Source organism: Pristiophorus japonicus, chromosome 16 (assembly GCF_044704955.1).
Source record: "Pristiophorus japonicus isolate sPriJap1 chromosome 16, sPriJap1.hap1, whole genome shotgun sequence".
Classification (NCBI taxonomy): domain Eukaryota; kingdom Metazoa; phylum Chordata; class Chondrichthyes; family Pristiophoridae; genus Pristiophorus; species Pristiophorus japonicus.
Genome location: NC_091992.1, coordinates 22,392,926 through 22,412,167, shown reverse-complemented (window position 1 = coordinate 22,412,167; position 19,242 = coordinate 22,392,926). Strand labels below are relative to the sequence as shown.

Below are 19,242 nucleotides of genomic sequence, written 5' to 3'. Positions count from 1 at the left end.
GGGAATGCCTACTCCATTGTGCTGCAGTTCTGGTGTGAAATGCATTTGCTTTCTCTGTTCGGCGTATGAAGCACATCACCTCTCCGCAGACGTGTAGAGTATACATACCTTCAGTTGTCTGTGTGCAAGTACCATAAACCTTTTATTACCCGATATTTCTTCCCTCCGCCTCTGCACCGAACGATTTCCCATCCTCGATGATTTCAACCTTTATCTCAATTCATCATGCTTTACTGAGTTCACCAGCCTCCTATTTGCCCTTAATCTCTCCCTCCATGTAAACTGGCCGCTCCCCCTGGTACAGCCCTCAGCTTCGCTTCCCTTAGTCCAAGGGATGCAGACTTGAACGGATATGGCGGACATCTGGTTTAGCTATTCACCGCCAGATCTGGTTGGACCCACATAAAGCAGCATCGGGTCCTGCTCTCGTCTGCCAAAATTGCTCACTATTCCAGAATGCAAAGATAAACCTTGGCTTCTATTCTTCACTGCTAACCGTCTACTTAAGCCCATCTTCCCCAGTCTCCACCCTCACCTCCGACAATAAGTGTGAGGAGCTCATGGACTTCTTTGTTTCAACGATTGAGACCATCTGTTCCGCCGCCTCTGTCTCTTCCCTTCCTTCCCCTAGCCCACTGGGCCAAACTTCCAAATAAGGATCCCCTCTGGCCTAGCCCTGACCTTGCATCTTTCTCCAGTTTTTCTCCGATCTCCTCTCATGACCTCTCCGAGCTCATCTGGTCCATGAGACCCATTTCCTGCTCCCTTGATCCTATTCCCACCAAACTGCTGACCATCCACTTCCTTTTCTGGCTCCCATGTTAGCTAACATTGTTAACGGTTCTCTCTCCTCAGATACTGTCCCCCTCTCCCTCAAATCTGCCGCCATCACCCCTCTCAAAAAAAACCAACCCTTGACCTTGTTCTTGCAAACTACCACCCATCGCCAACCTCCCTTTCCTCTCCAAAGTCCTTGAATGTGTTGTAGCTTCCCAAATCCATGCCCATCTTTCCGCCAACTCCATGCTTGAATCATCCAATCCGATTTCTGCGCCTGCCACAGTACCGAAATGGCTCTCATCAAAGTCACAGATGACATCCTTTGTGACTCTGACAAAGGCAAACTATCCTTCCTCGTCCTTCTTGAGTTGTCTGAAGCCTTTGACACGGTAGACCACTCTATTCTCTCCAACGCCTCGCCACCGTGGTTGATCTGCGTGGGACTGCACTCGCTTGCTCCATTCTTATCTATCTAATCGTAGCCAACGGCTTATCTTCCTGCTCCCACATCGTTACTCTGGTGTCTCCCGCTCCCCCCCCCCCGGCCCCGGCCCCCGCAAGGATCGATCCTCGGCCCCCTCCTATTTCTCATTTATATGTATGACATCAGCCGAAAACACAGCGTCAGTTTCCACATGTATGCTGACAACACCCAGGTCTACCTCACTAATACTTCTCTCAACCCTTCCACTGTTTCTAATTTGTCAGACAGCTTGTCCGTGATCCAGTTCTGGATGAGCATGAATTTTCTCCAATTAAATATTGGGAAGACCAAAGCCATTGTTTTCAGTGCCCGCCACAATCTCCATTCCCCAGCCACAGACTCCACCCCTCTGCCCAACTTCTGTCTGAGGCTGAACCACGCTGTTTGCGACCTTTGACCCTGAAATTTGCATTCGACCACATATCCGCAGCATAACTAAGACCGCCTATTTCCACCTCTGTAACATCTCTGCCCTTGCCTCAGCTCATCTGCTAAAACACTCATCCACGCCTTTGTTGCCTATAGACTTGACTAGTCCAACGTACTCCTGGCTGGCCTCCCACAGTCTACCCTATGTAAACTTAAGGTTATCTAAAACTCGGTTGCCCGTGTCCTAACTCGCACCAAGTCCTGCTTACTCATCACCCCTGAGCTCGCTGACCTACATTGGTTCCCGGTTAAGTAATGCTTCAATTTCAAAATTCTCATCCTTGTTTTCAAATCCCTTCATGGCCTTGCCCCTCCCTATCTCTAATCTCCTTCAGCCCCACAACCCCCGAGATGTCTGCGCTCCTCGAATTCTTCCCTCTTGAGCATCTCTGATTATAATCGCTCAACCATTGGTGACCATGCCTTCTGTTGCCTAGGCACTCAGCTCTGGAACTCCCTGGCTAAACCGCTGCGCATCTCTCCCTCTTCTCTGCATCCACCTTGTTGAGCCCCCTCATTATCTTATATGTTTCGAAAAGATCACCCCTCATTCTTCTGAACTCCAATGTGTCTAGGCCCAACCTACTCAACCTATCTTCATAAGTTAGATGGAAGCTAGAATTGATCTATATATAGGTATAAATGTGCTCACCCAGAGTAGAGCTTTGCCTGCCAGAAGCACATGATGAGAATTTTGGCATAGATGGGAAATCCTGCGTGGTCCACTGATGATCTTATGCAAACTTCCCAATATGCATTCCTGGTGGCGCAGGTCTGTGCGAGAAGTTTAAAATTGCAAAATTACCCCCAAGTATGATAAAGGATAGAAACATAGAAACATAGAAAATAGGTGCAGGAGTAGGCCATTTGGCCCTTCGAGCCTGCACCGCCATTCAATAAGATCATGGCTGATCATTCCTTCAGTACCCCTTTCCTGCTTTCTCTCCATACCCCTTGATCCCCTTAATTGTAAGTGCCATATCTAACTCCCTCTTGAATATATCCAGTGAACTAGCATCAACAACTCTGCGGCAGGGAATTCCACAGGTTAACAACTCTGAGTGAAGAAGTTTCTCCTCATCTCAGTCCTAAATGGCCTACCCCTTATCCTAAGACTATATCCCCTGGTTCTGGACTTCCCCAACATCGGGAACATTCTTCCCGCATCTAACTTGTCCAGTCCCGTCAGAATCTTATATGTTTCTATGAGATCCCCTCTCATCCTTCTTAACTCCAGTGCGTGGACCTCTCTGGTCTGGGATTCTCTGGCCTGGAAACATCCGTGGTTTGGCATCGGTTTCCCGCGCTTCCTGGCTCTCAGTGATCCGTGCGCAAATGCCGCTTTGCGTGGGTGGCATCCTGGTTTCCCATGCTTCCTGGCTGTGTGTCCATTTCTGCGGAGCGAGCGAGTGAGAGAGACTGGAGCGTGGAGGAGACATTCGGGAGCCCGTGCACCATCTGCTGGCACCGGTCGGTATGCCCAGGCTCGGCGTGACTTCCAGTGGTTCGGAAAGTTCTCTGTTCCGGCACCGGAGTGGTCCCGAGGGTACCGGACCAAAGAGATCCAACCTGTATAAGCATCCCAATCAGTAATTCTGGTTGGCCTTATTCAAGAACCGTTCAAAATCCCTGCTTGTACATCACTTCGATAATGTCGTTCAGTGCTGGCTAGAAAAAGGTGACAAAATATAATCCGATAAAACTTATGCTGGTTAAGTAGTGTTGGATAGAATCTGATCTACTTATTTGCGAAACATAAACTTGGCTTTTATTTTTGGTTGTTGTCCTAGGTCTATGTCCAGAGAAGGTGGCAGTTTTCACCAGAAACTTCAAGGCTGTGCCACGTAACAACTTGGCCCAGAATGTAGCGACCAGCAGTGACCTTCTACATGCTTACCTCCAGAGACAGGTTGTCCAGGAAACATCGCACGTATTCAAGCATGCCATCCCTGCAGAAGGAAAGCCAGTTACAAACCAGAAAAATACAGGTAACAGTCGTCCAATAAACTATTGTGAAATAGTCAAACACTGTGACCACAACACTTAATTCAGAATATTTCATGTTATTCCAAATAAGGGCCCAATTATAGTACAGGGTGATTTTATATTTGCCTTTAGTCTTGCATCAATTAAGACCGTTCTGCAATATTTATTGGCTCTCTGATCCTTTCGAATTCACCCTGTTTACTATGTGGAAAGAATCCCATGATCGATTGTGACTTTCGTTTGATCGTCTTGGACTTTCTGCAGTTGCTAGCAGAAAATGCTTGGCAGCCAGCAACGCAACAGATTGCAGCCTTGGATTGTATGGGTGTGCTGAGAGAGAGTGAGAGAGAGTGAGAGAGTGGATTATACCCCAGGGTGTTGAGTGCTGTTAGAGGCAGCTGGTTACGTTTGCCAACAGCGCCCGATGAGGCTGTTCTTTGCCCCTCGGGTGGCATTAGCGCTGATTCCTTTACGTTGCAGCACAGCCACTAACTGCAGTATAAATGGTGTACGACGGATTACGTAAACCAACATAGTATTACTGTTCTAGCCACTGGGCACGTAACCAATTTTCACTATAAAATGGGTAGAAACAACCAAAATGAATTGAGTTCTTGGTTCTTTCAGGTATCGATCCTAGCACCGTAGAGTGGGTATAGAATAAGCGATTTCCTGAGTTAGTTCTAAGGCTAACCTTGTCTTCGTGTTCACAGATCAAAGCATGAAACCAAATCTTGAATGATTTGGCCAAACTTGTTGAATGCCTGCGGCTATTTTATGCAACACGAGGAAATCTCCCATGGTTTTGGTCATGGGTAGTCTGGCCCCTGGGATACACAATTAATAAAAAAAAAATGTTTACCACAGCCTAAACCCAACAGCAATTTGGCTATCAAAGCACGGTTAACCTATTGAAGCATTGTATCATATGACTGCATGAAGTAAGAACACACATCTTATTGATACTGATAGGTACAATACTGAAAATGTTGGAAACGCTCAGCAGGTCAGGCAGCGACTGTAGAGAGAGAGAGATAGAGAAACAGAGTTAACGTTTCAGAATTGATGAAAGGACATCGACCTGAAACGTTAACTCTGTTTCTCTCTCCCTAGATGCTACCTGACCCACTAGGTGTTTCCAGCATTTTCTGTTATTGTGATTTCAGCCATTCACTTTTGGTGAAGTATTCTACTTTTTGGTTTTTATATTTGTAATACTGTGTCCCTACCACCTCATCAGACTTGCTTAAAATGCAAGTAACTTTGTTCATCCCTCTCCAGAACTCTTAATCTTGTTATTTGTATTATAACATGTATGTGCTTAAGATGCACAGTACTTTGTCAAGTCTTCAATAACCAGAATTTTCAGCAACTTGTCATTTGCTATTGTCCAGGCTGATTTTTGCCTCCAATGTCTGAGGTGGGAATCAAGGAGCCTTGTGATTACATAGGACATACAACCGAGAAACCGGCCATTCAGCCCAGCCAGTCCATGCTGGCATTTATGCTCCACTCGAGCCTCCTCCCGTCTTTCCTCATCTGTTCCCTTCTCCCTCGTATGCTTGTCTAGCCTCCCCTTAAGTGATTTCTTTCCTGCTTCAGCTGCAAACGTCAATCCCCTAAACATGGGAGAACCTCATTATAAACAACACAGAGTTTTTATTTAATGCCTTAAACTATAACAGACACACCCCTTTCCCCCCCCCTCCACTCAGAAAATATATTTGTCCTGAGCAACTGGAATTCCCCTGCATCAGAGTCCCAAGTGAAATGTGCAGGTGAAGCCCAGGCAGAAAGGCAGGCTTGTGTGTGGGGGATAAACTTCTTGTAGGCATTTCTAAATGACCAATCAAATGGGTATATTCAGTAATTAAGCCCCCGCCTCTGCCCGCCCACCAAAACCGTGTAATAGGTGTTTCATTAGTGAATGTATAAGTCAATTAGCAGCATGTTTTTTTGCTCTGTATATGTGCAACACTTCTGAGGTACAATGCGTCAGACAAGGCTTTTAAGTGTCTGGTTATAAAAACAGTGGAGAAGGTGCTGTGTAGATTTTCTTGCTTGTTGCTAGGGACAAGGGGTTACATTTATGAAGAGAGATGAATAATTAGGGCTTTCTTTCACTGGGATTGATGAGAAAGTTGAAGGGTTTCCTGATCGAGGCGTTCAAGATTATAAAGGGCTGTGTTATAAATTGCGGAAGATTATTTATGCTGGTCAATGAGATGATGACAAAAAGGGCAGAACGTTTACACAGCAGGTGATTCGATTGTGGAGTACTCTGCCAGAAACCATTGCTGATGCAGAGGCCATTTGCTTTTATGAAGGGGAATTAAAAGGAATATTCAAGGTCATGGGGAGTGAGCAAAGCAGTGGGATTAGGCTAGGTGGTTCATGTGGTGAAAACCAATGGTGTAGCCTTGATGGGCCATGTAGCCTGATTCTGTGCTGTAGTGTTCTATGTACACTTTCCATTAGAGCCAGTACCTAGTGATGTCAAGTAAGAACCAGTGGTCATTTTCTTCTCCACATCCCTTCCAATGGGTGGGGTCAATTGCAGCTCTAGTATTGCTGGTTGAGAACAACTAACTCAACACAGTCTGGTGGTCTAACTTGGAACCTACCTGAAAATTTGGATCAGTGCCATATTCAACAGTATATTGACCCACTAGGCTGTAGGAGGAGGGAGCTAGCTCATGGTAGCACAATGTAGTGGCCAACCTATCCCTCACAGCAGCTGTTTCTGCTGGCTGTTGGCACAATGTGTTCCTAACTGCTCTTCCATTTGGGACCAAAAACGATCAATGCGAATGCACTTGAGTGTTATTGTAAAATAAAACCCAGTTTGGCTACAAGTGTGAGAAGGTATCTTTTTTTTCCTTCTGCTCATGTGCTGCAGCATTGGTGTCTTGTTAGCCCATGATTTGGATAAAGGATAATAAGTTAATTGGTGAGCAAAGAGCACTGTCCTGCACTTCACCAATAGGGCTTTATAACCAGCTTGCATACTGGTAGATCAAAAAAATCATGAGCACCAGATCTAACATGGACAATGGTTACCTGACTTTGTTCAGACCCACTGTTTTAGCTTATTCCTCAATTCAAATCTTCCACTGTCAATTATAGACAATGAAAATTGTTGAGATTAACTTAACAATTCTGGTCTTTCGAATAAAACAGGATCAAGTGCAAACCAATATGGTAGGCATTTTGTGTTTAGTCGGAGTTTAGGACGGAATATAACACGCCAGTTATATGGCAAAAACATACAACCATGACAAGTAGCCGGCACCGGCCCTGATTGGACAGACGGCTGGTGTGCACGAACAACACTTAGGCTTATGCTCTTTTTCCTTCTCTTTCTCTCTGCTAGAACCGCCAAGTGTGTTAGACACTCTCAGGAGCTCTTCACTCCACCGTCTGTGCTGAGGACTTTTCAGGTCTTTTATGCTTTTTATTTTATTGGGTGGACCTGGGGTAGAATATTGACAAGACCATTTAACCTATAAAGGTTCCTCTTTAAAATAAGGTGCCCAATGGCATGTTCAGTTCTTTGTCTAAACTTATAGATGAAAACCCTCGCTTGAGGGGTCTTGTGCTTTTCCTCTCATGCCTTTCCTGTTTATACATTCTGAATTCCTCTTATCTTGTCTGTCCTTGTCTCTCCTGGCTAGAGTCTCTTATCTCATATTCATTTTTCCAGGAAAATGAAATTTAAACAGTCCCAGTAAAGTATAACTTAAACGTGAACCCCTTACTTGTTTCAAGTTCTAATACAATCATCTAAACACAATATTATTTGTGCAAATGAAATTGTTCCTCAATCATATACATTTTAGGTACCTGTCAATTACTAATTGAATCACCTTATTTTATGGTTTACTTTGTGTTTTTACAGTTTCTTAATTTTTGTCACCAAGTTACAGCCCATCAGAATTTATCATTGAGATTTTCACATTAGAAGCGATGTTCCCTGTAAGCCGTACGGCTGCATAACATTCCAGGGATCCCACGTGGAGTCGGCTTTTCAGTAGAGAAACTTTGGTACTTTGAATGGGCCCCACAGCCCGAATTTTACAAAGTGCGTTGATTAGAAGTACTCGGCAAAATTATTTGTCAGTATGGATTTAGACCTTTTCTGTTATCTCAACATGGGCACTGCCCGGTGGTGATTTGCCTCTAATCCCAGTTATTATAGTAGTTACCATGGTTGTGTTGATATTGGCACTTTTTCAAGCAGAGCACGTAGCTGTATTTTTCAGACTTTTAAAAACAAAATTCTTCACCAAGTATCATCATAATGCGTATCACATAAGATGGCAGACACCAAGAGTAAAGCTTGAATGATTTCGAGTTACTTGAACTTGAAGCCATGGCGCATCCTTAAAATGCTTCCAGCTTGTGTGTTGTTGTAAAGTACTAGAGGATTGCCTGTGGCAGTGTTCAGTGATTCAGAGGGTTTAATAAAAGTGTGAGATTGTGAGGTGGGATGGCAAATGTGTGCCGCTTCGAGAATGTGTGTACCGGTTGAACCTCCCTTATCTGGCCCCCTTGGGACCTGGCCTGTGCCGAATAAGGGATTTTGCCAGATAAAAGGAGGTCAGCCCGAGGAGGACAGGACAGTGGGGGGGGGGGGGGGGAGGAGGTCGGTGCCCTATGTGGGCCACGATGTGTTGGTGGGCCGAGTGTCGGCGCGGCCCCATAATCGGGGTGGAGGTCGGCTGCGTTCTGCGCATGCGCCCCCGGCCACCAGAATCATGCCACATGAGGGGTGGTGCCGGATAAGGGAGTCCCGAAAAAGGGAGGCCCAACCTGTACTTGTGTACAAGGCTTTAATTTAGATATATTATTGGAATTTGTTAGTTGATTATTTTTTTGCAGTCTTAGTATGGTTTTCTTGACCATAACATTTCATTTGATTCTACGTGACAGGGTAGCATCACACCCAATGATATATCGTACGGTAGTTCACCAGTTATGATTAGACAATTAGACAATTTACACGGACACCCTCAAAGCCTCCCTGGTAAAGTGCGACATCACCACTCACACCTGGCAGTCCCTGGCCGAAGACCGCCCTAGGTGGAGAAAGTGCATCCGGGAGGGCGTTGAGCTCTTTGAATCTCAACTCTGCGAGCGTGAAGAGGTCAGGCACAGGCAGCAGAAGGAGCGTGTGGCAAATGAGTCTCCCCCCCCCCCCCCCTTCTCCTGACTAATGTCTGTCCCACCTGTGACAGGGTCTGTTCAGCCACTAAAGGACTCCCGTTAGGAGTGGAAGCAAGTCTTCCTTGATTCCGAGGGACTGCCTATGATATATGATAGACAATTTTGCTTTGTGACTATGAATCAGCAAAGGACCCTTACTAACTATCAGTAAGGCAGTTTGGGTTATTTGAAGAGAGGTGGGGTTACCTAAGGCAAAACCAGTGCATTTGTGGGTCTCCTTCACTTGGAAATGCAGTGAATTAAATCCGATAATGGTTTTGATTTTGAGACACTGAACAGGGGGTGAACATGCTCACTATAATTACAGAGCACAAAAGACCTGTTGGTTGGTTCTTCCTCCCTCCCTCTCCCAAACAGGAAGTGGTCATTTATTTTTATTCATTCATGGGAGGTGAACGTCGCTGGCAAGGCCAGCATTTATTGCCCATCCCTAATTGCCCTCGAGAGGGTAAATCGCCTTCATGAACCGCTGCAGTCCGTGAGGCAAAGCTATTCCCACAGTGCTGTGAGGGAGGGAATTCCAGGATTTTGACCCAGCGACAATGAAAGTACGGTGATATATTTTCAAGTCAGGATGGTGTGACTTGGAGGGGAACTTGCAGGTGATGGTGTTCCCATTATACCTGCAGCCCTGGTTCTGCTAGGTGGTAGAGGTTGTGGGTTTGTTTGTTTTTAAATAAGAAAATGGGAAAATAAAGTGCTCTTTTTCACTTAAAAACAAGTTCCCTAATTCCAGACTGTCTGGATAATAAACCATTTATTTTCTTTTGACGAGTGTGGGGCTTCCCTTTATATATATATATATATATATATATTTATATATTGTTCTCTTCCACTTTCTTGATCTACCTATAACAGAAACTAACTGGACTGAAGAGGGTAGACACGTGACTCGCGCTCGTCCCCCTATTGGATACCGGCCCCTCGGGTTTGAGGATGATTCTCAATCCCCTCACCACGTGGAGGAGCTGGACTACCTGAAAAAAGGAATGCAATCTATAGATCAACAAATGCAATCTATAGATCACCGAATGCAATCTATAGATCACCGAATGCAATCTATAGATCACCGATAGAAATGCACTTGCCACCACTGTAATTAAAACGTCATTCTCCACTCTTTCCTCCCCACCGCCCCCCTCCACCCCACAAGACACAAGTTGATTGATTATTCATATTAACTTTGCTTCCATAACATTTTTTCAGGGCGGTGTTGGATTTTCTCCTGCCTCAATGTGATGCGGCTTCCATTGATGAAGAAATTTAATATTGAAGAATTTGAATTTAGTCAATCCTATCTATTCTTCTGGGATAAGGTACTATAAAAACATTTCATGCATCTATAAAATGTATCATTGTGTTTTGTGAGAGGTATTTTAAAAAAAGAAGGGACAGTATAATCTGGTTAAAGGTCTGAAGTGTAACATTGTATATTGTCTTGTTTACATGCCTGAATACCTTGAGAATCGGTATCCATTAAGATGTGATGAGAGATATCTTGAGGCACTCTGATCTGTCGAATATTTAATTTTTGAAGTATCCGTTTAGCGTTAAATCTTGCAAGTACCTTAGACAAAATAAGTAGACAATCTAGATGTTTGTAGCTTAAATGACTGAGATTTAAGATTGCAATTTACATTAGATGTTGATTTTATGGTATACGTATATTTTAAACTCCTGCATATAATTTAGAATGAGTTAGAAAAATTACAATAGCTCTGTGATGTTCAGTGAGAAGCATTGTTCTATGGTTCTCTTGCGGCTTGAGCTACATTTCATCGACTTATGCCTTTTTTGAAATATGTGTCTATTATATTAATGTAAGTGCATTTATGACTGTTTTTCAATTTTTGTTTGGGGAGCAAGTTCCCTGCAAATATTCACACTCTTGCAGAGCTCCTGCTAATACTTGCACATTTGGGAGAATCCCGGGCAAATATTCTGATGCCTGTTCTAATTTATGGTGGTATCCGCTAGCCAAAGGAAAACAGTACAGTGATTGTGGAGCACATTTTTAAAAAAAAATTGGTGTACAGCAACAGAAGTAATGTGCAAGTACAGGGAATGCTTGAGACGCTGTACCCATAGTGACGTTCTTGGCTGGTATGAAAACCTGTGACATTGAGGCACCATGCTATTTATTTTTGTACAATATTTTCCTTTTCTAAGATTGAGCGTTGCTACTACTACTTGAGTGCGTTCATTGAGATCGCTCAGAGAACAGGCATCAAGGAAGAAACCTTTGACAGTAGACTTTCACAGTTTCTGCTAGCAAACCCCACAAATGATGGAGGCCAGTGGGATATGCTTGTCAATCTCATTGGTAAGACCCATTTTTTGTTTTGAAATTGTGAAATAATTACTATCCAGTATTGGGACAGTTTCTGCTGTAGTAGGGCAGTTTCTGCTGGCAAGCCCCACAAATGATGGGGACCAGCCATTTGTCAGACTTGCTCATTAAATCGCGATGATATTTTGCGCCACAAGTTTCTGAAAGTGCGAGTTGATAATGGCGCAGCGAGGGAAACAGGGCTTCCAGGACCTGACTGAACGGGACAAGTAACTGGGTATCTCCTTAACCAATTAGATTGAAGGACGGTGAAGTGAACAGTGTAAGGACTGCGATGGAAGCGTAAATTAGAGTGGGTGAATTCAATGTCAAATCATGTACAGAGAGGGAATGATAAAGATTGGATGAAGAGAGAGAGAAAAAAGACAAAGGAAATTAAAATAAAAAAATTTACATTTTATATCTTTTAAAAAAGAAAATCTCCAACAACAATTAAAACTTGAAGGAATGAGATTCCACACTTGTAATCGTTAATCAACCTCCCTGGCATTGAAAATTGTCAGTAATTAATACTCATCACATCGTTAAAAGGGTATGTGCTTGAAATGATGAGACTTAACTTTCTGAAGTGAGTTTAGTTTGTATCTACTATGCAAATACAGCAATTTCACAACATTCAGTGAATTCCCATGGTGAGGCAAACAGAGAGATGTCATTTTCACGAAGCTAATGGTAGAACGGCTCATCTCCGACAGCAACTTTTAGATTTCCGTGTTTAACGTGCATCTGCCCCTCCCCTGAAGTTGCTGTGACATTTGCACATAAATAATGTCGAGAGCCATCCGCCTCGTTGTTATTTTGACAGGAAATTATGGCCCATTATGTTTCCTTTTGTAGAGCAAATAGTAAAAGTTGGAGAGCGCAGGAATATTCTCGCACACGTGTTTGTATTTCCATTTCACTGGCCCCACCTCCTCCACTTCATCTTTCCTGTCTTTGCCAAAGCTTTCATGTGTGACCTGAGTTGAGCATTGGCCTCTGATTCATAAAAGTAGCTGACCGATCACAACCTGTACCGTGTATTTCCTGTCACCATGCGGAAAGCAAATGTCTGTTGTACAGCTGATGAGGAAACATTGAAGCTTGCCATGAAGGCTGCTAAAATGGGAGGCAAGATATGAGACCACACATTCATACCTCTAAAAGTCAGGGACTAATAGGGCTGGGTTACAGGAAGGCAAATGGTTGCTGCTGAAGCTCTGTGCCAATGCAGTTGTACATTTTAGAGTTTTGCTGTTCACTGCACCACTCCTTGGTATCTACTTTTTACTTAGTGAGGGTTCAATCCTGGGCTTGTCAGCTGTCTAATAACCATCCTCCTGGGTGGGGGCGAGGCGGTCTTGTTTGGACTGCCAAGATGAAGCACCTGGTGAGATGCCAAATCTGTCGAAGTTCACTTGGGTTACCCGCTGAATGATGCCTGACAACTGTGGAATTGTACTCTGGCAAAGTCAACAGCTTCATCGTGAGAAGAAAAATAGTGAAAATAAGAACGAGATGGCACCTGTGAGCTTAGATTGAGAAGTCATATGTTGAAGTATCCATGACCATAAACAGATGATTGGATGAAAAACATTCATGTACATTGCAATCTTTTGAATAGCGTGATTCTAGGCTGTACTGTGGGTTCGAAGACTGTCCTTTCGCTCCTAATACCTGTCTGGACACAGTGTGGAGCTGTGGAACGGAAGCTCCCTCTCTACTGGCCTTGGAAATTCTACTTCAAATGGGGTTGAGCAAACTCAACCCAGTGTTTACTGGCTGAACTGCAAACTCCTACAGGGTGATGCCATTGGACAGTCTGAATCAGAAAGCCATAAGGATGATTGGTGCAGGAGGTAGAATAATTCAGTGCTTCAGGGAGGGGCTCTGCTCTGAACTAAAGAGGGTAAGGGAGAGAAGAGGGTCCTTCAAATCTACCCTGTGCTATTGGGAGTATTTGCTGCAGACATTGGCTGGACCAAATGGAAAAATATTTTCCATTCACCAGTTTAAAAAAAAAAATCTCCAAGCAAATATTAATTAAAAAATTATCAATTTAAGAAAGAGGCCTCAAATTTTGAGCTTCACTGAGTAAAAGCTGAAAACAAAACTGATAATATAAGGAAGCTCTGTTTTAAAAAAAAAAACATATTTCAGGATGCAAAAAACCCCTCTTTTTTTTCTCTGCCTTGTAGAAAAATACGGAATTATGCCGAAGAAGTGCTTTCCTGAATCTCATAGTTCAGAAGCCAGCAAGGCCATGAATGATGTTCTGAATCACAAGGTATGAATTAGTTAAAATTACTGCTGAAATACAGCCATTTTGGTTTTCCTGTATTCTTCCTACAAATTATATTCCAAACTGAAGTCTTGGAGAAATAGTATAGGTGTCCGGCCCAAAGCAGGCCCATACAGCCTGTGACCAAGATCATCAGAAAACTTTGGAAAATTTCATGTTGTCAATTCACAAACAGAAAACTTTAGTCTGTCACATTGCAATGAGCCTTGGCCTCAACATAGTGAGGATATTTGGAGGAGGGTGTACTTACAGCCTAGGGAAACAAGAGAAAAGTGGGGGGGGGGGGGGGGAAAGCATATGGGATCCTGGGCTTCATAAACCGAGGCATAGAGTACAAAATTAAGGAAGCTTTGATGCACCTTTTTTATAAAACACTGATCCGACCTCAACAGCAGTATTGTGTCCAATTCTGGGCACAGCACTTTAGGAAGGATGTGAAGGCCTTGGAGAAGGTGCAGAAAAGATTTACAAGAATGGTACCAGGGATGAGAGACTTCATTACGTGGATAGTCTGAAGGAGCTGGGGTTGTTCTCCTTCGAGCAGAGAAGGTTGAGAGGAGATTTGATAGAGGTGTTCAAAAGCATGAGGGGTCGAGACAGAGTAGATGGAGAGAAACAGTTCCCATTGGTGGAAGGGTCGAGAGCCAGAGGACACAGATGTAAGATGTAAGGCAGAAGAACCAGAGGCAACTTGAGGAAAAACTTTTTTCTGCAGCGAGTGGTTAGGATCTGAAATGCACGGCCTGAAAGGGTGGTGGAGGCAGATTCAATCATGGCTTTCAAAAGAGAATTGGATAAGTACCTGAAGGGGGGGAAAAAAAAAAAAATTGCAGGTGAAGGGGTGGGAGGAATGGGACTAGCCAAGGTGCTCTTGCAGAGAGCCGGCATGGGCCTTGACTGGCCAAATGGGTTCCTTTTGTGCTATAACCATTCTATGATTCTGTAAGAAGCAATGCTCATGTCTCTTCAAATGGGAAGAGCCCAGGAAGGTGACGAGAGGAGGGAGGGGAGAAGAGAGGTTGCAGTTTAGATAAGATTGCCCACCAGTTGATGATCTATATTTTGTTTCCTGTCCAGAAGTGCGAGAGGTGCTAGAATCAACATTCAGGTCTCCGTGAGACTTGGGCTTTGTAGAGATTCAAAAACAAGTGTTTGGTACGAAGGAGTTTGAGAAATTTACAGTTTAAAAATGAAATGAAATGGAGCAGTACCAACACCTACCACGGGATAGGGATCATGTAGCGATGAGGTACAGATCAGCCATGGTCTAATTGAATGGGGGAGCAGGCTCGAGCGGCTGAACAGCCTACCGTTGTTCCTAATGTTCTCAAATTGACATTAGAAGTAGAGATCAAATCTGAATCGTATTTCATTTGTTTGATCTTTGTTAACTACTGAAATGGCATAATTTTCCTTTTCCTTTCTGATACCTAGATGCGCGAGAACTGTTGGCATCTAAGAAAGCTGGTGAAAAATGGGTTATGTGAGGAGGAACTCTCGGCTGAAAAGGATATTATGATTGAGGAGGTGAGCTTTTTGTTAATAAATGTAGGCAATTCAATATATTTTAGAATTTGCAGCCTTGCAGTGAATTTTGAGCCCAGTATCCAAGAGTCCAGTACTACAATTAATGTGACATTGCTGTGGGAGGTCTGACCTGCTGCCAGCAACATTGAACACCATCCATCGTGCTCGATGCTCTACTGACTGCAGCGGTTCAAGAGGGTGACTCACCACTACTTCTCCAGGGCAATTAGGGACGGGCAATAAATGCTGGCCTTGCCGGTGATGCCCAGATTCCCAAGACTGAAGTTTAAAAGTGACATTACCCAGCTGGAGGGTCTGTTGTCCACTGCATGCTCCATGATCTGCCGCTCCCACAATCCCATTACCTGTCACCCTCTCCAGAACTTAATGTTGTTACGGCCAAAGGGATCAAGGGGTTTGGAGAGGAAGCAGGAAAGGGGTACTGAGGTTGAATGATCAGCCATGATCTTCTTGAATGGCGGTGCAGGCTCGAAGGGCCAAATGGCTTGCTCCTGCACCTATTTTCTATGTTTCTATGAGAGAGTCGGTTACTTAAAAATGATGGCAGAGCTTACCCATACAGTGTCAGCCACTGGCTCAGTGGGTAGCACTCTCGCCTCTGAGTCAGAAGGTTGTGGGTTTAAGTCCCACTCCAGGGACTTGAGCACAAAAATCTAGGCTGGCACTCCAGTGCAGTGCTGAGGTGTTGTCTTTTGGATGAGACATTAAACCGAGGTCCCGTCTACTCTCTCAGGTGGATGTAAAAGATCCCATGGCACTATTTCAAAGAAGAGCAGGGGAGTTATCCCCGGTGTCCTGGCCAATATTTATCCCTCAGTCAACATAACAAAAAAACCAGATTATCTGGTCATTTTCATATTGCTGTTTGTGGGAGCTTGCTGTGCGCAACTTGGCTGCCGCGTTTCCCACATTACAACAGTGACGACACTCCAAAAGTACTTCATTGGCTGTAAAGGTGCTTTGAGATGTCTGGTGGTCGTGAAAGATGCTATATAAACGCAAGTCTGTCTGTCTTCTTTCATACTGATAAGTGATTGTGAAACTGCTCTATAATTTATTAGGACTACTGCATCACTCAAGGAGGTCAAGTTTTGGCCTGAGTTGCTCCTATTTTTTTTTGGAGCAACTGGTTTAGAAATGGAGTATCTTAGAAATTGCAATTCTCGACATTTAGTTTGCTCCAGTCTAGTCAGTTAGAACAGTTTCATTTTGGAACAGATTTTTTTTTTTTCAAAAGGGGGCGTGTCCGGCCACTTACGCCTGTTTTGAAAGTTTAGGCAGTGAAAACTTACTCCAAACTAATTTAGAATGGACTAAGTGTATATTTTTGTACGCTCAGAAAAACCTTGCCTACACTTTACAAATCAGGCATAGGGAACGAGGGGGGTGGGGGGGAGTAATTAAATTCTACAAGCATTCAGCAGTCTTTCTTATACAAATAAAGAGCCATCCTGACTAAAAAACAAAGCAAAGACAAAATATTGAATATTCCTACCTGTGTGAAGCAGCAGCAGCAGCCTTCGAGCTGCGGTGCTTCAGGCTGGCCTTCCTTCCATGTAGGAGACAGGGGCGGCGTCAGTGGCTCGACAGCAGCCAAAGACACAGCAAGCCGCCTTCGAGCTGCAAGGGAGACTGAGGCCATTAGTCCAGGGACAGGGAGAGGCAGCCAGATAGCCAGTTTGAAACTTAAATTTGCAGAATGGGTGCTGCATTGTCAACACCAGGTGATTTAGTTAACAGTGCTGCTAAAAGCACTCCTTCAGACACACAAAAATCACCAAAATTCAATCCCAAGCCTTTCCAGGGGGTCCATGAGACAAATCAACACTTCTTTAAGTCCCTTTAAAAATGGCCGAGTGCCAATGTTTCTGGGCTACTGCGCGTGCGCTCCAACGTGCATGCGCAGGGCTGCCGGCACGACGTTGCCTCATTTAACTTAGCCCCGCCCCCCCCTCCACTTGCCGAATCAGTGCGACTCTGATATTGATGTTGAACTTGCACAAAACGTTAGGTCTCATATATTTATGTGCAGTTTTGGACTCTCAGTTCTTGGAAGGATATAAAAGCTGCTGTGTGCACGCCGCGCCGAGCTCCCGGGGAAGAGCAAAGAGCCGGAGAATTAAGAGGTATTTTCCTGTCGCACTTTTAGGCGCGAAAAACGGGTGTCCAGGTCGGGGCTGCGCCGTTCTAGGTGCGGCTCGAAACTTTGACCCCAAGATGTGCCTGAGTAAACTGTATCCAAACATCCCCTACTACCTATGATATACCTATCTCTTGTATAGTAAAAACAAAGTGCTGGAAATACTCAGCAGGTCAGGTAGCATCTGCGAGAGAGAAACAGAGTTGACAATTCAGGTCAATGACCCTTCGTCAGAACCTATACCTATTATCTTGTTTCGGTACCTCCTTTAACTGCACATTTCATTATCTCAAAAAAGCGCAATAGTAGGTGCATGTTAGTGGGCGATCAGGTGTTGGTTATCTAGCATCTGCTGTTGTCTCTTCCAGCATTACTTGGGTAATAGTGTGGTACTCAGTGTAAAATTATGACTTTTCTTCATTTCTGGCACACTATAAATGAATAGTAATGTTGCCTAACGGCATGGGTAAGCATCATCTTCCATCCTTTAGTACTGTCGCTTTCCTGTTTGTATCCTGTAACCTGCCTTCTGCCCAGTCCTGCTCAGGCTTTCTCTTGCTGGCTGTCTTCAGAGAAACTTGAAGGGAATCTGCTGTTTCTTTCTCGGGAACTGTACAATACAATAGTACAGTTTTTTGTTGTTGGCACTCTTTATCCCGGTCGCACTCCTGACTGGCCTCTCGCATTCTACCCTACGTAAACTCGAGGTGATCCAAAGCTCAGCAGCCCGTGTTCTAACTCGCTCCAAGTCCCGCTCACCCATCACCCCTGTGCTCGCTGACCTACATTGGCTGCCAGTTAAGAAATGCCTCAATTTCAAGATTCTCATCCTTGTTTTTAAGTCTCTCCATGACCTCGTCCCTCTCTATCTCTGTAATCTCCTCCAGCTCCACAACCCCACTCTCCTCCCCGAGATGTCTGCGCTCCTCTAATTCTGCCCTCTTGAGCATCCCTGATTATAATCGCTCAACCATCGGTTGCTGTGCCTTCTATTGCCTAGGCCCCAAGCTCTGGAATTCCCTGTCTAAACCCCTCCTCCTCTCTACCTCTCTCTTTTTCCTCTGTTAAGACGCTCCTTAAAACCTACCTCTTTGACCAAGCTTTTGGTCACCTGCCCTAATTTCTCCTTACGTGGCTCTGTGTAAAATTTGTTGTCTTATAACACTTCTGTGAGGCGCCGTGGGACATTGTACTACGTTAAAGGTGCTATATAAATACAAGTTGTTGCTGTGTGCCCAGTTTGTTGTGTGCCAGTTGGCTGGTCTGTATATCACACCATGTAAGTGATGGGTACTGAAACAGAAACCCTACGATAGTGGAATTGGATAGTGCCGGCCTCCTGATGCAAACTGGGCGCTGGACACGATCCATACATCGGAATGGGAAGGCCCGAGGCACTCACTTCCCCCATTCCCTCCCATTTAGGGAAAAATATCCAATCTACCCTAACACACGCAGATAGTTTGTAAAACATTCTCGCCTTTAATATCCCTTTTATCTTTTTCCAAAGGTAGCTTTGTAGGGTAGATCCATCCAGACTAGTGCTTACTCACTTATTCACATTGGAGCCATTTGATAAACGGAAACTTAATTGTGTTTAACCTAATCTAGAAGTTTCTGGGACATTCCTTGCCTATAAGAAGTACAATAATGCTCTGAATTCAGAACCATTCTTACTTTTCCACATCAGAACTCCTGGATCAATATAGTCACATAGTAAGAGTTTCAGGCAGGAGACCATGGGTCCATCGAGCCCACCTATGCCAATATTCCCTCATGCATTTCTGATAACCTTGCAGCCCATTTGCTGACAAAGACCGGTCTAGTTCCTTTCTTGAAACCCCATTAACGTTTCTTGTTTCTAGCTCAACCACCCATGCTGGTAATCTGTTCCATATATTTACTACCCTTTTTTAGTTTATATAAAAAAAAAGAAAGTTCCTCTTGCATTTCCTATTTTCTTTTGTTCCTGTCATTACATAGAATTATATCGATATTACAGCACAGGAATAGGTCAT

General features: G+C 44.2%; 1 protein-coding gene across 1 annotated transcript in view; it reads left to right on the top strand.

Moving 5' to 3' along the window:
• blmh (bleomycin hydrolase) overlaps positions 1–19,242 on the top strand; it is a 100,203-nt gene that overhangs the window by 3,267 nt on the left and 77,694 nt on the right. The window contains exons 2-6 of the mRNA XM_070858084.1: positions 3,484–3,681; positions 10,112–10,221; positions 11,075–11,228; positions 13,433–13,521; positions 14,971–15,063. Coding sequence (XP_070714185.1) covers positions 3,484–3,681; positions 10,112–10,221; positions 11,075–11,228; positions 13,433–13,521; positions 14,971–15,063 — 644 coding nt within the window. The remainder of the gene's footprint in view (positions 1–3,483; positions 3,682–10,111; positions 10,222–11,074; positions 11,229–13,432; positions 13,522–14,970; positions 15,064–19,242) is intronic.